Source organism: Capricornis sumatraensis, chromosome X (genome assembly GCF_032405125.1).
Source record: "Capricornis sumatraensis isolate serow.1 chromosome X, serow.2, whole genome shotgun sequence".
NCBI classification, from domain to species: Eukaryota; Metazoa; Chordata; class Mammalia; order Artiodactyla; family Bovidae; genus Capricornis; species Capricornis sumatraensis.
This window is the reverse complement of record NC_091092.1, coordinates 61102903-61128256: the sequence shown is the minus strand read 5'-3', so window position 1 is coordinate 61128256 and position 25354 is coordinate 61102903. Positions and strand designations below refer to the sequence as shown.

At 37.5% G+C, this 25354-nt stretch overlaps 1 protein-coding gene across 4 annotated transcripts in view; it reads left to right on the top strand.

Annotated features, from left to right (window-relative positions):
* The window catches only part of VAMP7 (vesicle associated membrane protein 7), an 87493-nt gene extending 62554 nt beyond the window's left edge, over positions 1–24939 (top strand). For 3 of the 4 annotated variants that reach the window (XM_068962237.1, XM_068962236.1, XM_068962238.1), the window contains 3 exons: positions 7361–7428; positions 19936–20028; positions 23062–23253. In XM_068962237.1, coding sequence (XP_068818338.1) covers positions 7361–7428; positions 19936–20028; positions 23062–23130 — 230 coding nt within the window. In that variant the 3' untranslated portion in view covers positions 23131–23253. Of the gene's footprint in view, positions 1–7360; positions 7429–19935; positions 20029–23061 lie in introns of all 4 variants that reach the window. The other variant, XM_068962235.1, reaches the window with a different exon arrangement.
* The last annotated feature ends 415 nt before the right edge of the window (positions 24940–25354 follow it).

Below are 25354 nucleotides of genomic sequence, written 5' to 3'. Positions count from 1 at the left end.
TATTTTATTGGTTTTGCCATACATCAACATGAATCCACCACAGGTATACACGTGTTCCCCATCCTGAACCCCCTCCCACCTCCCTCCCCATACCATCCCTCTGGGAGAATGGCATTGAAACATGTATAATATCATATATGAAATGAATCGCCAGTCCAGGTTTGATGCATGATACTGGATGCTTGGGACTGGTATACTTTATTATTTTATAATGACCTTATTTATCTCTTGGTAACATTTTTGGGGGCTTCCCTTGTTTCTCAGCTGGTAAAGACTCCGCCTGCACTATGGGAGAGCTGGGTTCGATTCCTGGGTTGGGAAGATACCCTGGAGAAAGAAAAGGCTATCTCCTCCAGTATTCTGGCCTAGAGAATTCCATGTACAGTCTTATTTTGTGTGATATTAAGTATAGTTATCCCCACTTTCTTTTGGTTTCCACTTGCATGGAATATGTTTTCCCATTCCTTCACTTTGGGTCTGTGTGTGTACTTCAGTCTGAAGTGAGTCTCTTGGAGGCAGTATATAGTTGGGTCTTCTTTTTTTTCCCTAATCTGTCCAACCACTCTGTGCCTTTTGATTGGTGAATTCAGTCTATTTATAGTTTGATTAATTATTGATATGAAAAGACTTACTGATTGCATCTAATTCATTGCTTTTTAGCTGTTTTATAGTTTCATTGCTCCTTTGTTCCTCTATTTATGCTTACTTTTTAAAAATTGGTAATTTTCTGTAGTAGTGTCCTCTATTTCTCCTTTCTTTGTCTTCTGTGAGTCTGATATAAATTTTTGTTTTATGGCTTCCACTGGGCTTAAATAATATTATAGATAAAGCAGCCCATTTAAAACTGATAGCAACTTAATTTTGCATACAAAAGCTCCACTCATTTTCTGTCCCTCTTATATTTTTGCTATCATACTTTGCCTCTTTTTATATTGTGTATTCATTAACAAATTATAGTAGCTGTAGTTATTTTTAATGCTCTTTTGCTTTAACTTTGACACCATCATATTACAGAGTTAGTCTTCTAAATCAGCATATTTACCTTTACCAGTGTATTATATAGTTTTATATGTTTTCATGTCACTAATTAACATCTTTTCCTTTCAGCATTTCTGCATTGTGAGTCTGGTGGTGATGAAATCCTTCAGATTTTGTTTGTCTGGGAATATCTGTATTCCTCCTTCATATCTGAAGGATAACTTTTCTGTACTATTCTTGGCTGGAAATGTTTTCCATTCAACATTTTGAATGTGTCATTCTGCTCTCTCCTGGCTTGTAGGGTTTCAGCTGAGAAAACTGCTGATAACCTAATGGGGATTCTTTTTTAGGTCACAGTCTTTTTCTCTGGGTGCTTTTAGGATTTCTCTTTATCTTTGTTGTTTTGACAATATCATTATGATTTATCTTAATAAAGTCTTTTTGCATTAAGACAATAGGGTGATTAGCATCATGAATTTTGATGTCCAAGTCTCTCCTCAAGTTTGGGAAGTTCTCAGCTACTTTTTTGCCTTTGATCCCTCTCTTTTCCCTCTGGAACCCCAGTTATTCTAATATTTGTATGTCTAATGGAATCCTATAGATCCATAGGCTTTCTTTACACTTTTCCATTATTTTTTCTTTGTTATCCTTTAACTTCAGATTTCCTATCCTCTAGCTCATTTGTTCTGTCTTCCACTCAATCTATTCTGAGATAGATACTCTCTATTCCATTTTTTATTTCTTTCATTGAATTCTTCAGCTCCAGAATTTCTGTTTGGTTCTTTTGCATGATTTCTATCTCTTCATTAAGATTCAGATTTTGTTCATGTACTGTTTTCCTTATTTTCTTTAATTGTCTTTCTGTGTTTTTTTGCTGCTGTTTGGTTTCTTCAAAACTGCTCTTTTGAATTCTTTTATCAGCTAAATCACAAAATTTTATGTCTTTGATTTTGGCTATTGGTGAATGATTATCTTTTGGTGTTGTCATGTGTTTTCTTAATTCTTAATGTTGCTTGGAGTTTTGTGTCACTGCTTTCATATAAGAAGTATGAGACGTCTCCTCACATCTTTATTAGTTCCCTTCAGGTGGGAAATTCTATTCATAAATCCTGTTATATCTGGGATTTTCTCTGACTTTGTGTTGACATACCATGCTCCATGCTTCTTGCTCCCTCTTGTGGCATAATTTTTAAGCTTTTGTGTCTTCTCTGGTTTTATAGCTCACCAGGGTGTCTGCTAGAAACATCTCTTTTGTTTTGCTGAAGATAGCACTACAACTCAAGTTTATAGTTTCTCCCTTGCACATAGACCCTGGTAAGATACTTTGAGAGCACTCTTTTTATTGGAGCTTGCTCTTGCCACTGAACTCAGGAGTATGTATAAGGAGATAGCTGGAGAGTAGGGGGAGGTATGAGTCTTGCACTCTGGGCATTGCAGGTGATTGCGGGACTGGTGAAGGGCTCATGGGGTGAGGGTTTCCCATAAACTTGCGAATGGACTTTCTGCTGAAGTCCTGAACACAATCATCAGGAACCATATCCTTTAATAGTGTTTGATATTCTTACCTGCTTCTTTCCTGATCTCCTGCATTCCATCTCCCCACAGTCATGGAAATCCAGCCTCAGATTTGTTTTGTTTTGCTCAAGTGGCATGCTGGACTCTACCTCAGCAAGGCTGAACTTCTACTAATTCTCTTTTGTCCTTGGGCGCCTGCCCAAGTCAGCACTATTCAGATTTTCCCTAACCCCACCATGGCCAAGAGGGGTTGGGGCAGATCACGAGTCCTGCTGATTCTACAGCCTGTGTGATGGTCTGTCTGCCTGTTACCAATGTACAGGTGGATGAGAATCCTCCCAGGGCCCTTGGCATATGATGCTGGACCCCAAAATTCTAACAGAGAGACTCTTGTTCATGGATAGATGTATAATTAGTTGCTTAAAAGGAGGGAGAAAAGAAGCAATGTCTTATGCTACTATGTTGCTGACATCATCCCACTTTTCTTTGTTATGTTCAGAGTTGAGCTCAATCTCTATCCTCTATTGCAGTAGTCTTTTTTTTTTTTTTTTTTGCTGCAGCACATGGTGTGTGGGATCTTAGTTCCCCTACCACAGATCAAACCCATGCACCGTCATTGGAAGCATACAGTCTTAACCACTGAACTGCCAGGGAAGTCCCTGTTGCAATAGTCTTGAATAAAGTCTTTCTTACCATTTTCGATGAGCAGAATTATTTCTTTTTAATAATATTTCTCTTCCATCATCTTTCTTGCCTTGTTCCCATTTTTTATGCTATTGTAAATGGAATTTTTCTTTCATGCTTGGATTTTTCATTGCTTTTTGTATAGCAGTGCAGTCAGTTTTTGTATTTTGATCTTGTACAACCCTGTTAAACTCATTTACTTTAATCGTTCCTTATGATTTTATATATACAGGATCATACCATTGGAAAATAGAGTTTTAATTCTTCCTTTCCAGTCTGGATAATTTTCATTTCTTTCTCTTGTCTAATTGCCCTAACTAGAACCTCCAGTACAGTGTTGAATAAAAGCAGCAACAGCGGATATGCTTGTCTTATACCTGATCTTAGGAAGCTTTCACAGTTATGTATGATGTTAGCTGTGGTCTTTCGCAGATGCCATTCATTGGATTGTGGAAGTTTCCTTCTATTTTTTGTTTGTTGGGTTATCATGTAAAGGTGTTGGATTTTATCAAGTGCTTTTTGCATCTGTTGAGATGTTCATGTTGTGTTGTCCTTTATTTTATTAATACATTGCAATCATTGATTTTTGAGTATGAAAGTAACCTTGCATTTCTGAAACAAATGCCACTTCATCATGGTTTATAATTGTTTTTATATATTGCTGGATTCATTTTACCAGTACTTTACTGAGGACTCTTTTATGTATATTCATAAGATATATTGATGTATTATTTTCTTGTAATATCTTTATCTGGTTTTGATACTAGACTGTTATTGACTTCATCAGATAAGTTTTGAGTATTCCCTCTTCTTCTATTTTTATAAGAATTTGTGAAAACTGATATTAATTCTTGAAATGTTTGGTAGAATTCACCCTTAAAGCCATTTGTGCCTGTACTTCTGTTTGTGCAAAGTTTAAGAATTACGGATTGAATCTCTTTCTTTGTTGTAGCTCTATTCAGATATTCTATTTCTTCTTGAGTCTGTTTAGGTGGTTTGTGTCTTCCTAGGAATTTATCCATTTCATTTTTCTAATGTGTGACATACTCTTGTTCATAGTATTCTCTTAGGATTCCTTTCATTTCTGTGAAGTTGATAGTGATTTTTTTTAGTAATTTGAGAATTTTCTTTCTTTTTTTTTGGTCTGTTTATGCAAATATTTGTCAGATTTGTTGATGTTTTCAAACCTACTTTTGGTTTCATTGATTTCCTCTGTTGTTTTGCTGATATTTTTTCTGCTCTAATGTTTATTATCTTCTTCCCCTTTTAGCTTTGGATTTAGTTTGCTCTTCTTTTTCCAGTTCCTTAAGGTAAAAAGATAGGTTATTAATTTGAGATCTTTTGTCTTAGTCAACTTGCTGCTGCTGCTGCTAAGTCACTTCAGTTGTGTCCGACTCTGTGCGACCCCATAGATGGCAGCCCACTAGGCTCCCCCGTCCCTGGGATTCTCCATGCAGGAACACTGGAGTGGGTTGCCATTTCCTTCTCCAGTGCATGAAAGTGAAAAGTGAAAGTGAAGTCACTCAGTTGTGTCCGACTCTTAGCAACCCCATGGACTGCAGTCTTCCAGGCTCCTCCGTCCATGGGATTCTCCAGGCAAGAGTACTGAAGTGGGGTAGCATTGCCTTCTCCCCTTAGTCAACTTAGAGTACTATAAAAAGTACCACAGACTGGGTAGCTTAAACAACAGAAAGTGATTGTCTCACAGTTCTGGAGACTGGAAATCCAAGATCAGGGTGCCTGCATGGTTGGGTCCTGGTGAGAACTGTCTTCCCAGCTTGCAGATTGTGCCTTATCACTCACTGTGTCCTCAGATGGCTAGAAATAAAATAGGGAACACGCTCTCTGGTGTTTCTTCTTGGAAGGACATGAATCCCATCATAATCCTGCATGACCTTATCTAAACCTAACGATTGCCCAAAAGCCCCATCTCTGAATTAGGGGTTAGGGCTTCATTATATGAATTTGTAGGGACGCAGTTCAGTCTATACCATTTTCTTCTCTTTAATGTAGGTGTTTGCTGCTATAAATTTTCTTCTGTGCACTGCTTTGACTTTATCTCATAAGTTTTTCTTCTGTTACTGATTTCTAATTGCATTCTCTTGTTGAGTGAAACAGCTGAGCTCACCCTTCCTCAGGTGTCTAATGTCTGTTCTTTTTCCTGTGTCTGGATCACACTTTCCTGTTTCTTTTCATCTCTCATATATATATATATATTTAATTGGACAGTTTAGATAATGTAGCAACTCTGGGCTCTCTTTCCCAACTCCCAGGGTTTGTTGTTTACTTGTGTAGTGACTTGGCTGGACTTTTTCTTTGAAGTCTCTTTCTCCCACAGTGTGCAGCCTCCAGTGTCACTTCTCAGAGGGAACAGCCTTGGGCATGCCCACAGTCACCCTGGAATGACAGAGCTCTCTTGGTTTCTTTTCCTGATCTCCCTATTAAGCCTGCCTTTGTAGTATCTCACCTAGCTGTTAGCCTCCACTAATTGCAGGCTAGTTGCTCTATTTTTATTTTTCTCACAGTTCCCCAGACATAAATTCCTCCAGTGATCTAATTAGGTTTGTGTTCCCTTGTCTTTGCGGCTAGTCTTAGGTGTTTGTTTTGACTTCAGGAGGGCTCTTCTTAGCTGATTCTTCCCCAAATACTCTGTTAACTTCCAGCTGTCCCATAGTTTAACTTGTTATTCCCATGAAGCTACCAGCCTCATTGTCATTGCTTACATCCAAAATCTCCATTGTTTTTTTTTAATTTATATTTTTTAATTAATTGATTTATTTTAATTGGAGGCAAATTACTTTACAGTATTGTAGTGGTTTCTGCCATACGTTGACATGAATCAGCCATGGGTGTACAACATTGTTTTTGACAGCACCCTTAGGCTTGAACTTGCCCATACTCTGTTCCAAATAAAGTCTGAACTCTCAGGGAAGATCTGTTCCTAAGGCCTGCCTTTCCCCATGGGAACAATCTATGAGCCACTGCCCTTGTGCTGTGGATATGGGCAATGAAGTGCTTCTCTTAGAGTGACACCCTTGCTCTGCTATTGGAGTCCTGGGTAACCCCGGTCTTCTTGGCTTGCCCCCTCCCAGTGTGGAACCTCTGCTCTATGAGTTATGTCAGGGCAGGGGCACTTACAGCCCTGCCTCCTGTGGTAGAGCTTTGGCCCTGTGTGTGTGTGTGTGTGTGTGTGTGTGTGTGGCGGGTAGCGGGAGGGGGGGAGGCTTGGTAGAGGGAGGAGCCCTCACACCTACCATCTATGCCATGCTCGAATAGAGCTTCTGCCTCACGGACCTGGGGCTGGGGTGAGGCAGAAGGAGAAATGCTGATGAGCTGCCCCTCATGGGGAGAAATCATAAATTTTGAATGGGACCTGAGGGAAAAGAGAGCTCCCAGGCTTTATTTGCCAGAAGTAGAGCTGCCATTTCACTGAACTGAAGGATAAAGTAGATCGTGGCTCAAATGCCTGAGACTCTCACTGTTCTCACTGAGAGTTCATTGATTTTCTCGTATAAATGTTTCTCCATTTGCTGTATGCCCTTAGGACAGTCACAGTTTTCACAGACTTTGAATTGTTTTTGTTTGTTTTTTTCTAATTTTTACCAGTTGTGATGGTTTTATTGGAGAGACACTCTGGGGAGGACCTCACACTGTGATTCTGGAAATGTCCACCTCTCATTTGTTTTACTCTCAGATCGTACCCTTTATTTAGGTGTTTGCAAACTACAGCCCTTGCATCAAATCTGGCCAGTTTTTCTACATAAAGTTCCGCTGAAACACAGTCATGCCCATTCATTTATCTGTTTGTGTCTGATGTTGCTCGGTCTTGTCCGACTCTTTGCAACTCTATGGACTGTAGCCCTCCAGGCTCCTTTGTCCATGGAATTTCCAGGCAAGAAACTGGAGTGGGTTGCCGTTTTCTCCTCCAGGGTATCTTTCCTAACCAGGAATCAAACCAGCATCTCCTGCTTGGCAGGCTGACTCTTTACCACTGAGCCACCTGGGAAACCCTTATGTCTGCCAGAGTTGAGTACAGTCTTTTATTTCTTTAAGATTTAAGTGCTTTTGTAGTAAATATGAGTTGTCAAGAATACCAACTATAATTAAAATCTGATTTGTGTTAAAGCCAGAATTAGCAATTTTGTGATATAAACATGATATTTTTTTTCCCCAAAATTTTCAGATCTGGTAGCTCAACGAGGTGAAAGATTGGAATTGTTAATAGATAAAACAGAAAATCTTGTGGATTCGGTAAGTATGGGATATGATAGTATTGTAAAGTAGAGATACGGTGGTTAATGGCTAAAATAATAGGGAAATGTCTTAAAATCGATACTTTAGTGGAGTTTTTTTTTCCTTTCTAACCCCTGTTACCTGACTACTTTGTGATGATGAGGATAACATGAGGCATAGAAAAACCCACAACCCATTAATAGCCATTAAGCAAGCTTTTGTTTGGAAAATATACTCAGTATGAAAGAATAGTTTTTTTTTTAAAGCTTTGGATTGGTGCCTACCTAACTTAGCACTTCAGCTGTGTAGAAGTGCACATTTTGTAACACAGAGAACAAAAGTACAGGCCACTTGTGACCCATGATGAATGCTGAAAACCTGACAGTAAAGTCACTTTCTTGCTTACCATGAGAGCTTGACTTTTCTTTGCATTAAGCAAGAGGCAGAGACTGACATGTCCCAGTAACCTACTCTTGCTGCAATTAATGTGTGTCTCTGCATTTTCCATTTGGTTAGCAGATGTAAGTTTTGAAGAAAGATGATAGTTATAGAAGGAATGAATAGATAACGAATAGAAGGAGGGCAGAGATCAGTCACAGTTTGGATCTACAAATTTACATGAAGAGTAGAAGTTTGCATCTTAAAACAGATATAAATGAGTGATCTTGTTCATTCTTACTGACAGCTAGATTGTAGTGGTTTACAGCACAAGCTCTAGAGTCTGTTGCCTGAGACTGAATCCCATCTCTGCCACTTGCTAGTTTTGTGACCTTAGGCAAGTTACTTAACCTCTCTGTGCCTCCAATCATCGTATATAAAATGGAGATATATCTTCTTCATAGTATTTTGAGGGTTAAAGCACACAATGCATGCAAAGTCCCTAACAGTGTCATATATATAGTAAGAGCTATTTAAAGGTTTATTGTTATTGTTAGTTTTATAGTGACATCTATTAACAGTGAGTCTTAGGAGAATAGTGCGGTCTTTAGCCAAAGTACATGGAAATTGAAGGAAGGGTGCCACCATACAGGAAGTCAAAACACCAGGGTTCTATAATGTCTCACTTTGTAAACCATTGCTTGGGGGCAAAGAGGAAAGACACATTATCTGATTGTAAATCTGCTGGCAGATTTTTTGGTACTTCCAGTCCATCGGACACGACTGAGTGACTGTCACTCCCTCAGTCCATCTCTTGGTTATTCTTGATCCCTGGTTGTTATTATTTAGTCACCCAGTTGTGTCTGATTCTTTGCGACCCTATGGTCTATCGCCCCACCAGGCTCCTCTGTCCATGGGATTTCCCAGACAAGAACACTGGAGTGGGTTGCCATTTCCTTTTCCAGGAGATATTCCTGACCCAAGGATCAAACTGGTGTCTCCTGCATTGGTGAGCAGATACTTTACCACTGAGCCACTTGGGAAGCCCCCTTAATACCTGGAAATGACCTTATTTAGCTGGAGTGGCCTGTGTTTGACCAGTACCAATAGAGTCTTCACTTTTCCAAAAAAAAAAAAAAAGGCACCTTATTTTTGTTGACTAAATGACCCAGAATAATAAAAGGTATTAATTAACTAACTGCTGCCTCTTTTTATGGAAGAATAACAAATACAGCAAGGTACAGCAAGTGTACTATTAGTAATTTTCCAAAAAAGGCCTTAATTTTGTTGACTAAATGACCCAGAATAATAAAAGGTATTAATGAACTAACTGCTGCCTCTTTTTATGGAAGAATAACAAATACAGCAAAGTACAGCAAGTGTACTATTAATAAATGTGCAGCTCAGTTATTTTATATATATATGTTTATACCTCTGTAGCAGACTTCCCTTTTCATACTGTTCATGGGGTTCATACTGTTCATGGTGATGGAATTCCAGTTGAGCTATTTCAAATCCTAAAAGATGATGCTGTTAAAGTGCTGCACTCAATATGCCAGCAAACTTGGAAAACTCAACAGTGGCCACAGGACTAGAAAAGGTCAGTTTTCACTCCAATCCCAAACTGGTTATAGAAAAGGCAGAGGAACCAGAGATCAAATTGCCAACATCCACTGGATCATCGAAAAAGCAAGAGAGTTCCAGAAAAACATCTACTTCTATTTTATTGGCTACACCAAAGCCTTTGTGTAGATCACAGCAAACTGGAAAATTCTTCAAGAGATGGAAATACCAGACCACCTGACCTGCCTCCTGAGATCTGAAATCTGTATGCAGGTCAAGAAGCAACAGTTAGAACTGGACATGGAACAACAGACTGGTTCCAAATTGGAAAAGGAGTACACTGAGGCTGTATATCATCACCCTGCTTATTTAACTTCTATTCAGAGTATATCAGGTGAAATGCCGGCTGGGATGAAGCACAGCTGGAATCAAGATTGCTGGGAGAAATATCAGTAACCTCAGATATGCAGATAACACCACCCTTATGGCAGAAAGCAAAGAACTAAAGAGCCTCTTGATAAAAGTGAAAGAGGAGAGTGAAAAACTTGGCTTAAAACTCAACATTCAGAAAACTAAGATCATGGCATATGGTCCCAGCACTTCATGGCAAATAGATGGGGAAACAATGGAAACAGTGACAGACTTTATTTTCTTGGGCTCAAAAATCACTGCAGATGGTGACTGCAACCATGAAATTAAAAGACGCCTGCTCCTTGGAAGAAAAGCTATGGCTAACCTAGACAGCATATTAAAAAGCAGAGACATTACTTTGCTGACAAAGGTCCATCTAGTCAAAGCTATGGTTTTTCCAGTAGTTATGTGTGAATGTGAGAGATGGAGGATAAAGAAAGCTGAGTGCCAAAGAATTGATGCCTTTGAACTGTGATGTTGGAGAAGACTCTTGAGAATCCCTTAGACTGTAAGGAGATCCATCCAGTCCATCCTAAAGGAAATCAGTCCTGAGTGTTCATTGGAAGGACTGATGCTGAAGCTGAAGCTCCAGTACTTTGGCCACTTGATGCGAAGAACTGACTGATTTGAAAAGACCCTGATGCTGGCTAAGATTGAGGGTGGGAGAAGAAGGGGAAGACAGAGGGTGAGATGGTTGGATGGCATCACCGAGTCAGTAGATATGAGTTTGCATAAGCTCTGGGAGCTGGTAATGGACAGAGAAGCCTAGTGTGCTGCAGTCCATAGTTGGACATGATTGAGCTGAGCTGAACTGAACTGAACAGAATTCACAGGTGGCTCAGTGACAAAGAATCCACCTGCAATGTAGGAAACACAAATTTGATCCCAGGGTAGGGAAGATTCCCCTGGAGAAGGAAATGGCAACCCACTCCCGTTTTCTTGCCTGGAAAATCCCATGGACAGAAGAACCTTGCAGGCTACAGTTTCATGGGGTCGCAAAAGAGTCAGACACAACTTAGCAACTAAACAACAATATACCCATGTAAATACCACCTGTGTTATGCTGTGCTTAGTTGCTTAATCATGCCCAACTCTTTGTGACCCCATGGATTGCAGCCCTCCAGGCTCCTCTGTCCTTGGGGATTCTCCAGGCCAGAATACTGGAGTGGGTAGCCTTTCCCTTTTCCAGCGGATCTTTCCAACCCAGGGATCAAACCCACGTCTCCCTCATTGCAGGCAGATTCTTTACCGACTGGGCCACCAGGGAATCCCAAACACCACCTAGATCAAGACATACATCAAGATATAAAACACTATCAACACCTCAGAAAACTGCCTCATGCCTCTTCCAGTTAACAATCCCTAACAGAGGTCTGACTTTTTTTTACATCACCCTAGATAGTGTTTTTTCCTGTTCTTAGAATGTATAGAAAAATGGAATCATATGTTATCTATTTTTTTGTGTCTGGCCTCTTTCACTCACCAGTATGCCTATGAGATTTGTCCATGTTGTTGAGTGTAGTAATAATTTATTATTTTTATTTTTTGTACTGCATATTCCATTGTATAAATCCACCAACCACAGTTTGTTTATCCATTCTTCTCTTTGGGCTTTAATTCTGTATTCTTAATTTTGTTCCATAGTCTGTTTGTCTGCCTTTATGCCAGTACCACACTGTATTGCTAACTGAACTTTATAGAATTCCCTAAGTTCTTCACTATGTTCTTCTCCAGGATTGTCTTCACCATTTTAGGTCCTTTGCATTTCCATTTATGTTTCAGAATATGCCTGTTATTTTCCATCCTTTTATTTTTTTTAATGTGTCTTTGTGATTGCATTTAATAAGTCCATTTAGGGAAATTTGGGAATCTTGACAGCCTTGAGTCTTCCTATGCATAAACCTGGCATATCTCTGCTTTGCATAGAATTTTTTAAATTTTACCAGTGTTTTTTAGTTTTTTGTATACAAGTCTTGCACATACTTTGTGAAATTTACCTTTGAGAATTCCATGGTTTTGTGTTCTATTATAAATTTAAAATTTTGTTTTCCAATATTTATTCTCATATATAGAAATGAAGTTGATTTTTATATATTGACCTGGTTTGTATCCTGCAACTTTGCAAAATTCACTTATTCTACTAGTGTTTTTGGTAGATGCTTGCTTTTTATTTCTTTTCCTTGTCTTATTACACTGACTAGAACCTACATGATAGTGAAGACAAGTCATAAGAATAGACATTTTTGCATGGAGCACATCTTGTGGGGAAAGATTCAGTATTTTCAATTATGTTGTTGTAGATTTTCTTTATAGGTACACTTTATCAGATGAAAGAAGTTCTTTCAGTTCCTCATTTGAAAGTTATTCATTAATTTTATCAAATATTTTTTCTCTATTTACTTAGAGAATTATATAATTTTTCTCTTTTATTCAGTTAATATTACTGAACTTAACTTACTAAATTAATATTTATTTCTGAATGTTAAACCAACCTTGCATTCCTACAAAGTCATTATCCATTATCCTTTTTATATAATATCTTACTGGATTTGCTGTTGACCTATTCAGGAATTTTGCATCTTTGTTCATGAGGGACATTGGTGTGTCATTTACTTTTATTTTGGGGCTTTGGTATCAGAGATATGCTGGCCCCAACAAACAGGTTGAAAAGTGTTACCTGCATCTCTCTGTCCTCCAAAAGAGTTTTTGTGCTAGTACTATTGAAATTATCTATTCCTTAGTTATTTGGAAGAATTCACCAGTGAAGCAGTCCCAGCCTGAAGTTTTCTGTGTGGGAAGATTTTAAATCTGCCATGTTACTGTTTGTTTCCTGTTGTACCATCTATTCTGTCTTCCCCTCACCTTCTCTTTCTGTTGTTTTCTTTGTTTAAGCAGTTGGTTATCTTTTAAAGAGATTTAAATAGTTAAAAAACATCATTTCTGTTAACCCATGTAGTTAATATTTCTGATAACTCACGTCATTCTTTTCTGTAGGTCCAGATTTCCATCTGGTGACATTTTCTTTCTGCTTATAGGACATCTTTTAAAATTTCTTGCATTGTAGGCCTGCTAATAATGAATCCTTTCAGTATTTGTATATCTGAAGTCTTTCATTTCCTTTTTATAAAAGATATTTTCACAGAATAGAATTTTACATTGTTTTTCATTCAGTATTTTAAAGATATTACATTGCTGTCTTTTATGTTGTTTCTGACAAAAATTCCATTGATGCTTTTACATATATAATGTGTCTTTTTCCCCATCTGGGTGCTTTTAACATTTTTCTATCATTGGTTTTAAGATATTTCATTATAATATACTTCAGTTTTCTTCATGTTTCTTCAGCTTTCAGTTTGTTGAAGTGTGAGTTTGTAGATTTTAATCAAATTATAAAAATAGCTATTATTTCTTCAAATATTTTTCTGTCCTTCTTTCCTTCTAGTAGTCCAACTCTATGTACATTAAACTATTTGAAGTTGTCCCACAACTCACCGATGCTCTGTTCATTATTTTTTGGTCTTTTTTCTTTCTGTGTTTCATTTAGGATAGTTTTTGTTACTGTGTCTTTGAGTTTACTTGTCTTTTTCTTCTGCAGTTTATAATCTGTTACTCCCATTTTATGTATTTTTCATCTCTACAGGGATCTTTTTTATATCTTTTGTGTTATCTCCTTAAACATTTGCAAGCTTTCCTTTACGTTCTTGAATATATAAAGTGTACTTATAATTGAAATGTTTATTCCATTTACATGTAATGTAAATATTGGGAGAGTTGGGTTTAAGTAAGCTATGTTGTACTTTGGTTTTTATTTGCTTCATCTTCTTTGTTCCTCTTTTTTATTTATTTTTAATATAAATTTATTTTAATTGGAGGTTAATTACTTTACAATATTGTATTGATTTTGCCATACATCAACATGAATCTGCCACAGTTATACATGTGTTCCCCATCCTGAACCCCCCCCCCACCCTCCCCGTACCATCCCTCTGGATTGTCCCAGTGCACCAGCCCCAAGCATCTAGTATCATGCATCGAACCTGGACTGGCGATTCGTTTCATGTATGATATTATACATGTTTCTTTATTTTTTTATTCAAGTATTTAAAAATTGTTTCATTTTATCACCTCTTGATTTTTAACAGCTTTTTAAATTTCTTTATTTATAAATAAACCACAGACCATACAGTTGACCCATTTAAAGTATACAGTTCAGTGGGCTTTGGCATATTATATTTTTCGAATTTTGAAATATACATAATAAATTTCCCATTTTAACCAGTTTAGTGTATAATTCAGTGACATTAATTACATTTACAGTGTTGCACAACCATCATAGCTATCAGTGTACAAAACTTTGTCATTGTTCCAAACAGAAATTCTGCAACTGTTAACCAATTACTTCCCATTCCTACTCTCCTCAGCCCCTGATAACCTCTTATCTACTTTTTGTCTATGAATTTCCTTTTCTAGGTACCTGTAATTGGAATCCTATAGTTATTTGTCCTTTTGTGCCTTGCTTATTTCACTTAACATCATATTTTCAAGTTTCATCCATGTTGTTGCATGTATCAGAACTTAATTTATTTTTATGCCTGATATTCCATCATATGGATATACCACTTTTTTTATTCATTCATCTGTTGATTGACCATTGAGTTATTTCCATCTTTGGGCTCTTGTGAATTATGCTTCTACGAACACTGGCATTACAAGTATTCATTCAAGTCCCTGCTTTCAGTTACTTTGAGTATTTATGGGGGAGTGGAATTGTAGCTTTTTGAGGGACTACCAAACATTTTTTCTTAACTGCTGCACCATTTTATAGTCCCACTATATGTATATGTGTACGTATACATATATGTCCACTATATATATATATATATGTACAAGGATACCAGTTTTTCCACATCTTCACCAACACTTGTCATTTTCCATATTTTTGTTATAGCCATGCTCATTGGTATGAAGTGGGATCATTGTGGTTTTCATTTTCATTTCCCTAATGACTAATGGGGCTTCCTGTGGTGGCTCAACAGTAAAGAATCCATCTGAAAGGCAGGAGACACAGGTTTGATCCCTGGGTTGGGAAGATCCCTTGGAGAGGGAAGTGGCAACCCACTCTAGTATTCTTGCCTGGGAAATCCCATGGACAGAGGAGCCTGGCAGGCTACAGTTCATGGGGACACAAAGAATTGTACAGGATTTGGCAACTGAAACAACAACAGTGACTAGTGATGTTAATCATCTTGCCATATGCTTATTTGTTGTTATATAGTCACTGAGTCGTGTCTGACTCTTTGACCCCATGGACTGCATCATGCCAGGCTTCCCTGTCCTTTACTGTCTCCCAGAGTTTGCTGAAACGCATGTCCATTGGGTCCGTGATGCCATCCGACTATCCTCTGTCACTCCCCTTTTCCTTTTGTCTTCAATCTTTCCTAGCATCCAAGTCTCTTTCTTTGAATTGGCTCTTTACATCAGGTAGCCAAAGTATTGGAGCTTCAGCTTCAGCGTCAGTCCTTTCAGTGAATATTCAGGACTGATTTCCTTTAGGATGGACTGATTTGATCTCCTTGCAGTCCAAGGGACTCTCAAGAGTCTTCTCCAGCACCACAATTTGAAAGCATTAGTTCCTTGACACTCAGCCTTCCTTATGGTTCAACTCTCACATCCATACCTGACTACTGAAAAAACCACAGCTTTGACTATACAAACTTTTGTTGGCAAAGTGATGTCCCTGCCTCTTAATATGCTGTCAGGTTTGTCATAGCTTTCCTTCCAAAGAGCAGGTCTCTTAAGTTCATGGCTGCAGTCACCATCCTCAATGATTTTAGAGCCCAAGAAAATAAAATCTATCACTGTTTCCCCTTCTAGTAGGTTGGTGCAAAAGTAATTATGGTTTTACATTGTTGCACTTTGATACTGAATACATTCTTAAGTAAATGTGGTTATGTTAGACATCATTTAAATGCACACTTCTTGCTTTATTTGTTTGTTTTTATTGCTAATGACTTAATACTTGCTGTTTATTTTATATTTATTTTAGTCTAGGGAAATGATGTTGGACAAAAAGCAAATTCGAGCAATTTTCTTATTCGAGTTCGAAATGAGTCATAAAGCAGCAGTGACAACTCACAACATCAACAATGCATTTGGCCCAGGAACTGCTAATGAACATACAATGCAGTGGTGGTTCAAGAAGTTTTGCAGAGGAGACGAGAGCCTTGAAGATGAGGAGCACAGTGGCTGGCTATTGGAAGCTGACAACGACCAATTGAGAGCATCATTGAAGCTGATGCTCTTACAACACCACAAGAGGTTGCCCAAGAACTCAGCATCAATCATTTTATGGTAATTTGGCACTTGAGGCAAATTGGAAAGGTGAAAAAGTTTGATAAGTAGGTGCCTCATGAACTGCCCACAAATCAAAAGAATCATTGTTTTGAAGTGTTGTTTTCTCTTATTCTGTACTACAACAATGAACCATTTCCTGATTAGATTGTGACATGCAATGAAAAATGGATTTATACAACAACTGGCGATGAACATCTCAGTGGTTGGACTGAGAAGAAGCTCCAAAGCACTTCCCAAAGCCAAACTTGCACCAAAAAACGGTCTTGGTCACTGTTTGGTGGTCTGCTGCTGTCTAATCCACTACAGCTTTCTGAATCCCAAGAAAACCATTATATCTGAGAAGTATGCTCAGCAAATCAATGAAATGCACTAAAATTGGCAACTCTTGCACCAGGCATTGGTCAACAGGATGGGCCCAATTCTTCTTCATGACAATGTACGTCACACAATGTTTCAAAAATCGAATAAACTGGGCTATGAGCTTTGCCTCATCAATCATGTTCAACACCTGACCTCTCACCAACAGACTGCCAGTTTTTCAAGCATCTTGACAACTTTTTGCAAGGAAAATGCTTCCACAACCAGCAGGAGGCAGAAACTACTTCCCAAGAATTCAGCAAATCCCAAAGCATGGATTTTTATGCCACAGGAATAAACAAACTTATTTCACACTGGCGAAAATGTATTGATTGTAATAGTTCCTATTTTGATTAATAAAAATGTGTTTAAGCCTAGTTGTAATGATTTAAAATTCACAGTCTGAAACTGCAGTTACTTTTTCACCAGGCTGATATTTGCCATGAAGTGATGGGACCAGAAGCCATGATCTTAGGTTTTGAAATGTTGAATTTTAAGCCAGTCTTTTCACTCTCCTCTTTCACCCTCATCAAGAGGCTCTTTAGTTCCTCTTCCCTTTCTGCTATTAGATTAGAATCATCTACATATCTGAGGTCATTGATATTTCCCCCAGCAGTTTTGATTCCAGCTTGTGATTCATCTAGCCTGACATTTTGCATGATGTACTCTGCATACAAGTTAAAGAAGCAGGGTGACAATATATGACCTTTACATACTTCTTTCCCAATTTGAATACTGGAGTGGATAGCCATTCCCTTCTCCAGGGGATCTTCCCAACTCCAGTGATCTTCCTGCGTCACTGCATTGCAGGCAGATTCTTTACCATCTGAACCACCAGGAAAGCTATGTGCTTATTGGCTATTGGTGTATCTTCTTTGGAGAAATTAGTCAAGTCCTTCGCCCAATTTTAGGGCATCATCAGCTGCTAATGAAATCATCAACATGGAGTGGATAGGCCATAGGCTTGTCAGCTTGCCCTTGTCATTTTCACAGGTGTTTTTTTTTTTCTTTATTCTTGTTCTTTTCTACTTACACCCACCCCCACCTGTCTCCACGGAAAGCTTTGGTAAGGTGTAACAATTGTTCTGTTTAGTTTAACTGGTTTTAAGTAGATGATTTATTAGTGTTTGAATATTAACCTGAGGCTTGTGGAGAAATCTTCAATCCATTCAGTCACTTAACTATATTAGCTTTATTGCTCACTGGTGGTGGTGGTGTAGTCACTAAGTTGTGTCCGACTCTGTGACCCCATGGTCTGTAGCCTGCCAGGCTACTCTGTCTGTGGGACTCTCCACGCAAGAAAACTAGAGTAGGTTGCTGTTTCCTCCTTTAGGGGATCTTCCTGACCCAGGGATCAAACCCATGTCTCTTGGGTCTCCTGCATTTGCAGGCAGGTACTTTCCTGACTGAGCCATCAAGGAAGCTCATTGCTCACTACTTCTTCATATTATCTTCTTCCTCCTTGGATTCTTTATTATAACTTTGTTTGTGAGTAATTGTAAAGAGTTTAGGCAACTTAGAAGTGTTCACCAACTATATACAGTTTAGAGGCCACAGTCCCCAAATGGCCCTCAATTCTGATACCATGTGCAAGGTTGTTAATTCCCCAAACCACTCTCAGGTGTGATGACTCACTAGAAGGACTTTGTGAAAACTATTATACCTACAGTTATGGTTTTTTACAGGCAAATGTTACAGATTAAGCTCAATCAAGAGCAGAAGCACATTGGGGTGGAGTTCAAGGGAGGTACCAAACCCAGAGTTTCTGTTCTCTCCCTGTGGGGTTGTTACTCTGCCAGCATAGATGTGTGATGACATTGTCAACAAAGAATTAATCCATTGATCAAAGAAATTGAAAATTTTATTCGAGCAAAATTTGAGGATTATAACCTGGGAACAGCATCTCAGAAAGCTCTGAGAACTGTTCTGCCCATTGGAAGTCAAGGCACAGTTCTATGAGTGTTTTTGAGACAGAGGGCTGGACATTAAGTGACATGTTGTTGACAGTTTACACAATCCAGATTGTGGCCCCTCACAAGATTAAGAAAGAATGTTATCTTTAAGTTGTCTTGTTGGTGCTGGTAGAATGTTGGTCTTTATGGTTGAGCAGGTATTTTGGTGATGGAGAAGATTTGGTTGATGCCTAATGCAGATATACAATGCACAGTGAGGAAAGGGAAGAAGCCAAAGGATAGAGAAAATGTTTTATATTTAAATTTTTCCTATCTTGCCATCAAATAAATTTATTTTGCAACATATGCAGAGTATTGTACAACATGGAAGCTTGCCCAGGCCTCATTGCTCAGTTTTGTTGTTGTTTTTATTGAAACATTGTTGATTTATATACAGTGTTATGCTAGTTTCTGGTATACAGCAAAGTGATTCAGTTATACATATATGTATATATGCATATGTTCTTTTTCATATCCTTTTCCATTGTGGTTTAATTATAGAATATTGAATATAGTTCCCTGTGCTACAGTAGGACTTTGTTGTTTAATTTTTCATTGCAATTTCATTACATAAGCATGATTGACTTATGATTGCCTACTTGCTTAATCTCAGTCTCCAGTCTAAGCTCCTCTAGGTCTGACCTAAACCCATATCCTAAATCATATAGTTGGTCTTCCTGGAGTGACTAGTCCCTGCACTAAACTACAGTTACTATTTGGCGGGCCCATGGCTCCAAAGCAAGAAAATGTTGTCTTTCAGGAGCTGAGGGCAAAGGTCAGATCCTTTTCAGGCAAGGTTAAATTCTTTGCAGTACAGTTGGCAGGCATTTGGGTTATTTCCAGGTTTGAAATAAAACAAATAATGCAGTTGGTAACATTTCTATATATGTCTTTAGCTGAACTTGTACATACCTCTCTGTTCGGTATATATCTAGGAGTGGAACTTCTGAACTATTAGTGATTATTGTTTGTTTGAAACTGCATGTGTCCTGGTGGGAACGGTTCGATATATATTAAGAAAATGATGCTGCAAAAGAAAATGGATAACTGAAGGAGTGAAGTTCTTTGGGTTTGGGCCCTCATATGAGTAAATAGATATCTTCCTGGGGGAACTAAACAGTTCTTATGGTTCACAATAGCAGGATTAAATGGGGCAGAATAGGCAAATGTGTTTCCAAGAAACTTTCTCTACTGGAAGCATAAAGGGAAAAAGTCTTTTCTGCTAGCAGGGAGAACTACTTCTAGTGGTCATCGTTACATGCACTGCTACAATGCAGAAGAAAAAGGAGGGAACCCTTTGCAATGGGCTTATTGCTTACCATATATATGGCAGAGTCCTGCTTTGGGAAACTAGAGATTACAAATGGCCAGTCTACATGTGAAGAGAGGGAAAGTGTAAAGAACATTGGAACAGAATTAATGAAAGTGAAAGTTTGGCAGGTATTATTGCAAATCCATCATGTAGTCATTGCCAGGGATCAACCAATTCATGCTTTTTTTTTTCCCCTAGTCTGTCACCTTCAAAACAACCAGCAGAAATCTTGCCCGAGCCATGTGCATGAAGAATCTCAAGCTCACTATCATCATCATCATCATATCAGTTGTAAGTTTTGTCCTTTAGTGATTTTAGCTTTCAGTCTCTAAGAAATTAGGTGTTGGAATTTTTTCTCAATGATTAGCACTCTGAAATGAGCTACGTATAACTTTTAATGCTGAAATATATGGCTAGGCATTTACTTTCCTCTGAAGTTACTCTGATATTCCTTGGTTATTTCATGGTTTTCTCACTATTAAAATGGGATTTTTTTTCAAATTACATTTTCTAGTTGAGTCCATATTCTCTATTTTCTAGTTAATTCTATTATCTGTTTCTGTTTTTTTTCTTTTCTAATTCATCTTTTTGTTTCTGGCAACCTTGTATAAGTTTTATTAGTTGTAATAGTTTGTCAGTTGATTCTTCTGTGTGCTGTAGATTAGGAGTCAGCAAATGTTCTGTGATGTCCAGGTTTTGCAGGTCACATACTGCCTGTGTCACATATTCTTTAAAAAAAAAAAAAGTTGAAAATTATAAAAACCATTCTTAGCTCACAGGTGAAGGCTATAGTTTACTGACTCCTGCTGTAGGTTAATTATCTTAGGTTAATTAATTAGGTTAATGCCATCTGTTAATAATCTTAACCTTATCATATATATATATATAGCATTTACTAGCAGTGTTGAATAATTACAGTATGACTGAGAATTTTTATTTAGTTCCTGGTTTTAATTGGGATGCTTCTAATATTTATGAGTGATATTTACTATGAATTCTTATTAGACTTTCATTGTGAAGTGAAAGAACCTTTTATTTCTAGAGTACTAAAAGCTTTTGTTTTTAATCGGGAATAGGCATTTCACTTTAAGAGATGATATTTCTCCACCCAATGAATTGATCATAAAACTACATTTACTATTTAATATATTGAATGACATTAATGAAAGCAATAATTAACTTTTCTTTAATTTCTGGAATAAGTACTAAGAGGTTCTTTTTAATGCATGGTGAGTTCCATTTCCTAGTATTTACTTATTATAATGCAATAATCCTCTTGTGTGTAAATATAGTCTATATGCTGTTCTCCTTTTGGAACTCTAATATAAACAGATATTGGATCACTTTGAACTATCCTGCATGTTTGGTAGCCTTTTTAATATGTTTAAACTCCTTTCTTGTATCACATTCTGGATGAATCATTCAGCTAACTCTTCCAGCTCTGTTCATTCTGCTATCCAGGTCTTAATTTAAAAAATTAATGATTAATTTTAAAATGTTTATTTTTGTAAGTGAAGTGAAAGTCACTCAGTTGTGTCCAACTCTTTGCAACCCTATGGACTATACAGTCAATGGAATTCTCCAGGCCACAATACTGGAGTGGGTAGCCTTTCCCTTCTCCAGGGAATCTTCCCAACCCAGGGATCAAAGCCAGGTCTCCCGCATTGCAGGCAGATTCTTTACCAACTGAGCCACAAGGGAAGCCATGTTTTAAATTTCTAGGGATGCTTACTATATTTTAACATTTTTTCATGGAACTTTTATATTTGTTAACAGATATTCTCTCTCCTTGAATTTCTTTGAATATATATTAAAAGATATATCACAGGGAATTAGTTTATGCAATGGCAGGAGCTGGCTAGGCAAGTCCAAAATCCACAGAGCAGGCTGTTGTGAAGGTGCTCAGTTGGGTCCGACTCTGTGACTCCATGGATGGTGGCCTGCCAGGCTCCTCTGTCCATGGGATTTTCCAGGCAAGAATACCGGGGTGGGTTGCCATTTCCTTCTCCAGGGGATCTTCCCGGCCCAGGGATTCAACCCAGGTCTCCTGCACTGCAGGCAGACTCTTTACTTTCTGAGCCACCAGAAGGTGGCTACTGAAGGTCTTCCCACTTTAGACAGCTGGACCTGCCTAACTGAGAAGGGCAGCCCTAGATCTGTTCATGTTATCCTAGAAATTGTGGCATCTCCTTGCGTGTCTTCTTGTTCAGGATCCATGGTATCCAAGGCTGGCACATTCTTGGCTTTTCAGCTTAGCTTCCTCTCCCTTCCATGATCTAGGAATTTAGATTGAGTTATAAAAGTAGATAATTGTTACATTCAGATTATTTTTATCGATTACTGATTATTTTTGTTGATTACTTGTTACATTTGGAGGACTTTGCCACCTCTGACAAAAAGTGCTGTCACCTCAAGTATTGTACTTCAGCTTTAAAAATCTTTATGTTTTACCTGTGGCAGATGTCAGCTTTATATCAAGTTGAAGTATCTGTGTGTGAATATAATTTGAGCACTTTACCATATTCATTAATAACCATAATTTTCCCCAACATTTGTAGAGGAAAAAAATCCATATTTTTTTCTAAGCATGTGAGTAATGAAATCAGTCACTTAAAGATCTTAGGTTATAATTTAAATCAAAACAGAATGACTGACAATGCAGTGAACCTAAATTTGATAGTAAACCTATTTTTGGAATGTAGTAATGTGAGCAAGCGTACACCATTAAAATAGAATAATTTACAATTATAATACCATAATTAAAAAGTGAATGCATCTTTAAAGGACTCATATTTTTGCTGTGTTACTTACAATTGAATAATTACAATTAGTGCCATCCACTGAAATGTTCATGCCAACATTCTTGCTCATAGGTGGTATAGATATAGAGTCTACTCATGCTTTTTATTATTTTTAATCACCCTAATAATGAAAAATAAATCCATGTGCAAAATCTAAAAATGTACTTAATTATAAAATCATATCTCAAGGGAATTATGTTAGTTTGTGATTCTTATGACAATGATGTTAGCAGTAGAGTGGCTTATATAGTTCTAGTCTGCTCACTTCCCAATGAAGAGAAACAACCCCACTGCTCTGTTTACCAATAAAAAGAAAAAGAGTGGAATTCAAGTGGCTGTGAGTTATATCATAAAAGATCATTTTCATTCTATTATCTTTGGAAATACTTGATTAATATGTTGTATTATTATACCACTGCTACTCTCATGGAACCAAAATTTGTTCATTGGTCTTGCCTTTATATATTATTTAGGAGCCTGTGATAGATTCAAGAAAATAAAATTGCCTTCTCCTCCACCCCAGGTATTCATCTATATTATTGTATCACCTCTCTGCGGTGGATTTACATGGCCAAGCTGTGTGAAGAAATAAAAAGGTTATCATTAACCAAGGATATAAGAGACCAAGGAGTTAAAAGCAATCCATGTAATTCAGGCCTTTTAATCCTGAGAGATGGTGTCTGCCAGTCTCTTCAACCTGCTTCTTTCTCTCTTTTTTTTTGAAATCTTGTTCCATGCCTCCAGGTTTATCTTTGTCCTGTCAACCTGTTTATTTTAGTGCACTTCAGACTGAACCATTTATTGTAGCAGTAGCCTTAAAAAAAGCATTTTGTTTAGTGTCATCTACTTGCAGAAACATTTTGTTTATAATTGCACAAAGCTATCACCAAGGTAGAAACCACCTGTCTTATGAACTGTCGGCTAAAATTCTGGATGACCTTTGTGCACACAAAAGTTGAAAAGACTGATAGTATTGCTAATATCTTGTCTCGATGTCTTTTGATTTTGAAGGGTTTTAGGTGCTTGAAAACAATGTTCATGGAGAATTGTTATTTGGGGAATTGTAATGCAATTGTTGGTGTTTCAAGGAACCCAAGCAGGTAAAGTATTGATATTAAACAGTTCATCTCAGTCAGAAGGGAAATGTTTTGCTAGCCTGTTAGAAGCACACAGAATTATCCTTGTCTGCATATTACTAACTTTTAGAATGAGAGTTTTGATCATTCACAAACTTCGCAGAGCTTGATATCCTCTGTTTCCCTATTGCAGTTGATTTCAGAAGATGGTGGTTTAAATATTGTTGAAGGCTAGGATTTTTTGTATATTCCTTTTCCTTTCATGGATGTTTAGGGCAATTGTATAGATAATAGAATGGGCAGTAGAGGGCGTGGGTAGGCGCATTCCACTGATTCACCAAAGAAAAAGAAGAGAACTAGAGCCAACGTGCTAGCATTTTCGCTAGCACAAAGGGAGATAAAGGGAGATAGTGTGGGAGAAATTTTCCAGCCTGGGAAAAGCCCAAGCTGAATATAATCAACAATCAATTCCAGGGTTTGGGTTTAACTGGTGTTGAACAATAGTTTGAACATCCTTTGTGATTTTGAAAGTTATTTAACCTGCCTAGGTTTGAAGATTATTTTTTGTGTAACTTGTGAGTAGACAGTATGATATCTAGAAACAATGTAAAGACATTTTAGCTAACATCCATGTAACTGCAGTGTGAAAAAAACTGGAATGTAATCATACTGCTTTGGCTACTCTGGCATCTGTTAGCTAGTGTGTACTTTTGGTGTGTATCTGAAAAGACATTTGCTCTGTAGATCTAATTGCATTTACTTATCAATAAAGGCCAGTAAATGGAAATTATATTACATTTGACTATTTTCCCAATGAAAGAACAAATTGGTCTATGAAACCTAGCCACCTGTTTAGCCTAGTCATGTGCCTTGAATATACATACATACATACATACATACATATATATGTGTGTGTGTGTGTGTGTGTGTCACATAATCTGGATCCTGCTACCTGTTCTTCCATCTAAACTTTTCAGTTCATGCTAATTCCTTTATTTGACATATGTTTTCAACCCACTGGAACCTTTTTCCTTGTGATCGTGTATAGTGGAAATGTTTTTTCAGTTCTTTTGATCAACACTAATGTCTTTTAATTCCATTAGCATTTTGCATTGGAAAGCGTTTGTTCCATGAAAACATTTGGTGTTCTTAATAATAATTTCAAAATGTCTTTAATTCAACAAAAAAGACTGAAAGCTCATTTCCCTTTCTTATACATACCTGAATAAAAATGATGTGCATGTTTTAGGGATAAATTACTTAACCATCTCTTGGTCTATTTATGTATAGGAATGCTTTTTGAAGCACATACCTTATTTTAAATGATGCACAAACTGAAGACATTAATAAAAATATAAGAGTAATACAATGAGTTGCTTGTTTGAGAATTTCTTCGTGGAACCTAATTTCTTCTGATGACATTTTACCATGGTTTTCAGAACAAAAGTATTTTACTTGTGATGAAAATACATTTAAAAATGTGACCTGGAGCCTTAAAGAGCTATAGCACTGTCTCAGGTGTATAAAATTTTCTTCAAAATCAAAAGACACAAAAGTTAAAAAATATGTAGACCATACTGTAACCAACAAAAAGATAATTAAATGACCACACAGCCTCTACAGCCATCATCCTGAGACCATGGTTGAGACAGAACAGCAGAAGAACCCTAGGGATTGTAATCCATTTCAACTCAGCTCTGACTGGTTCTGAAATAGATAACTCAAAGGAAGGCATACAGG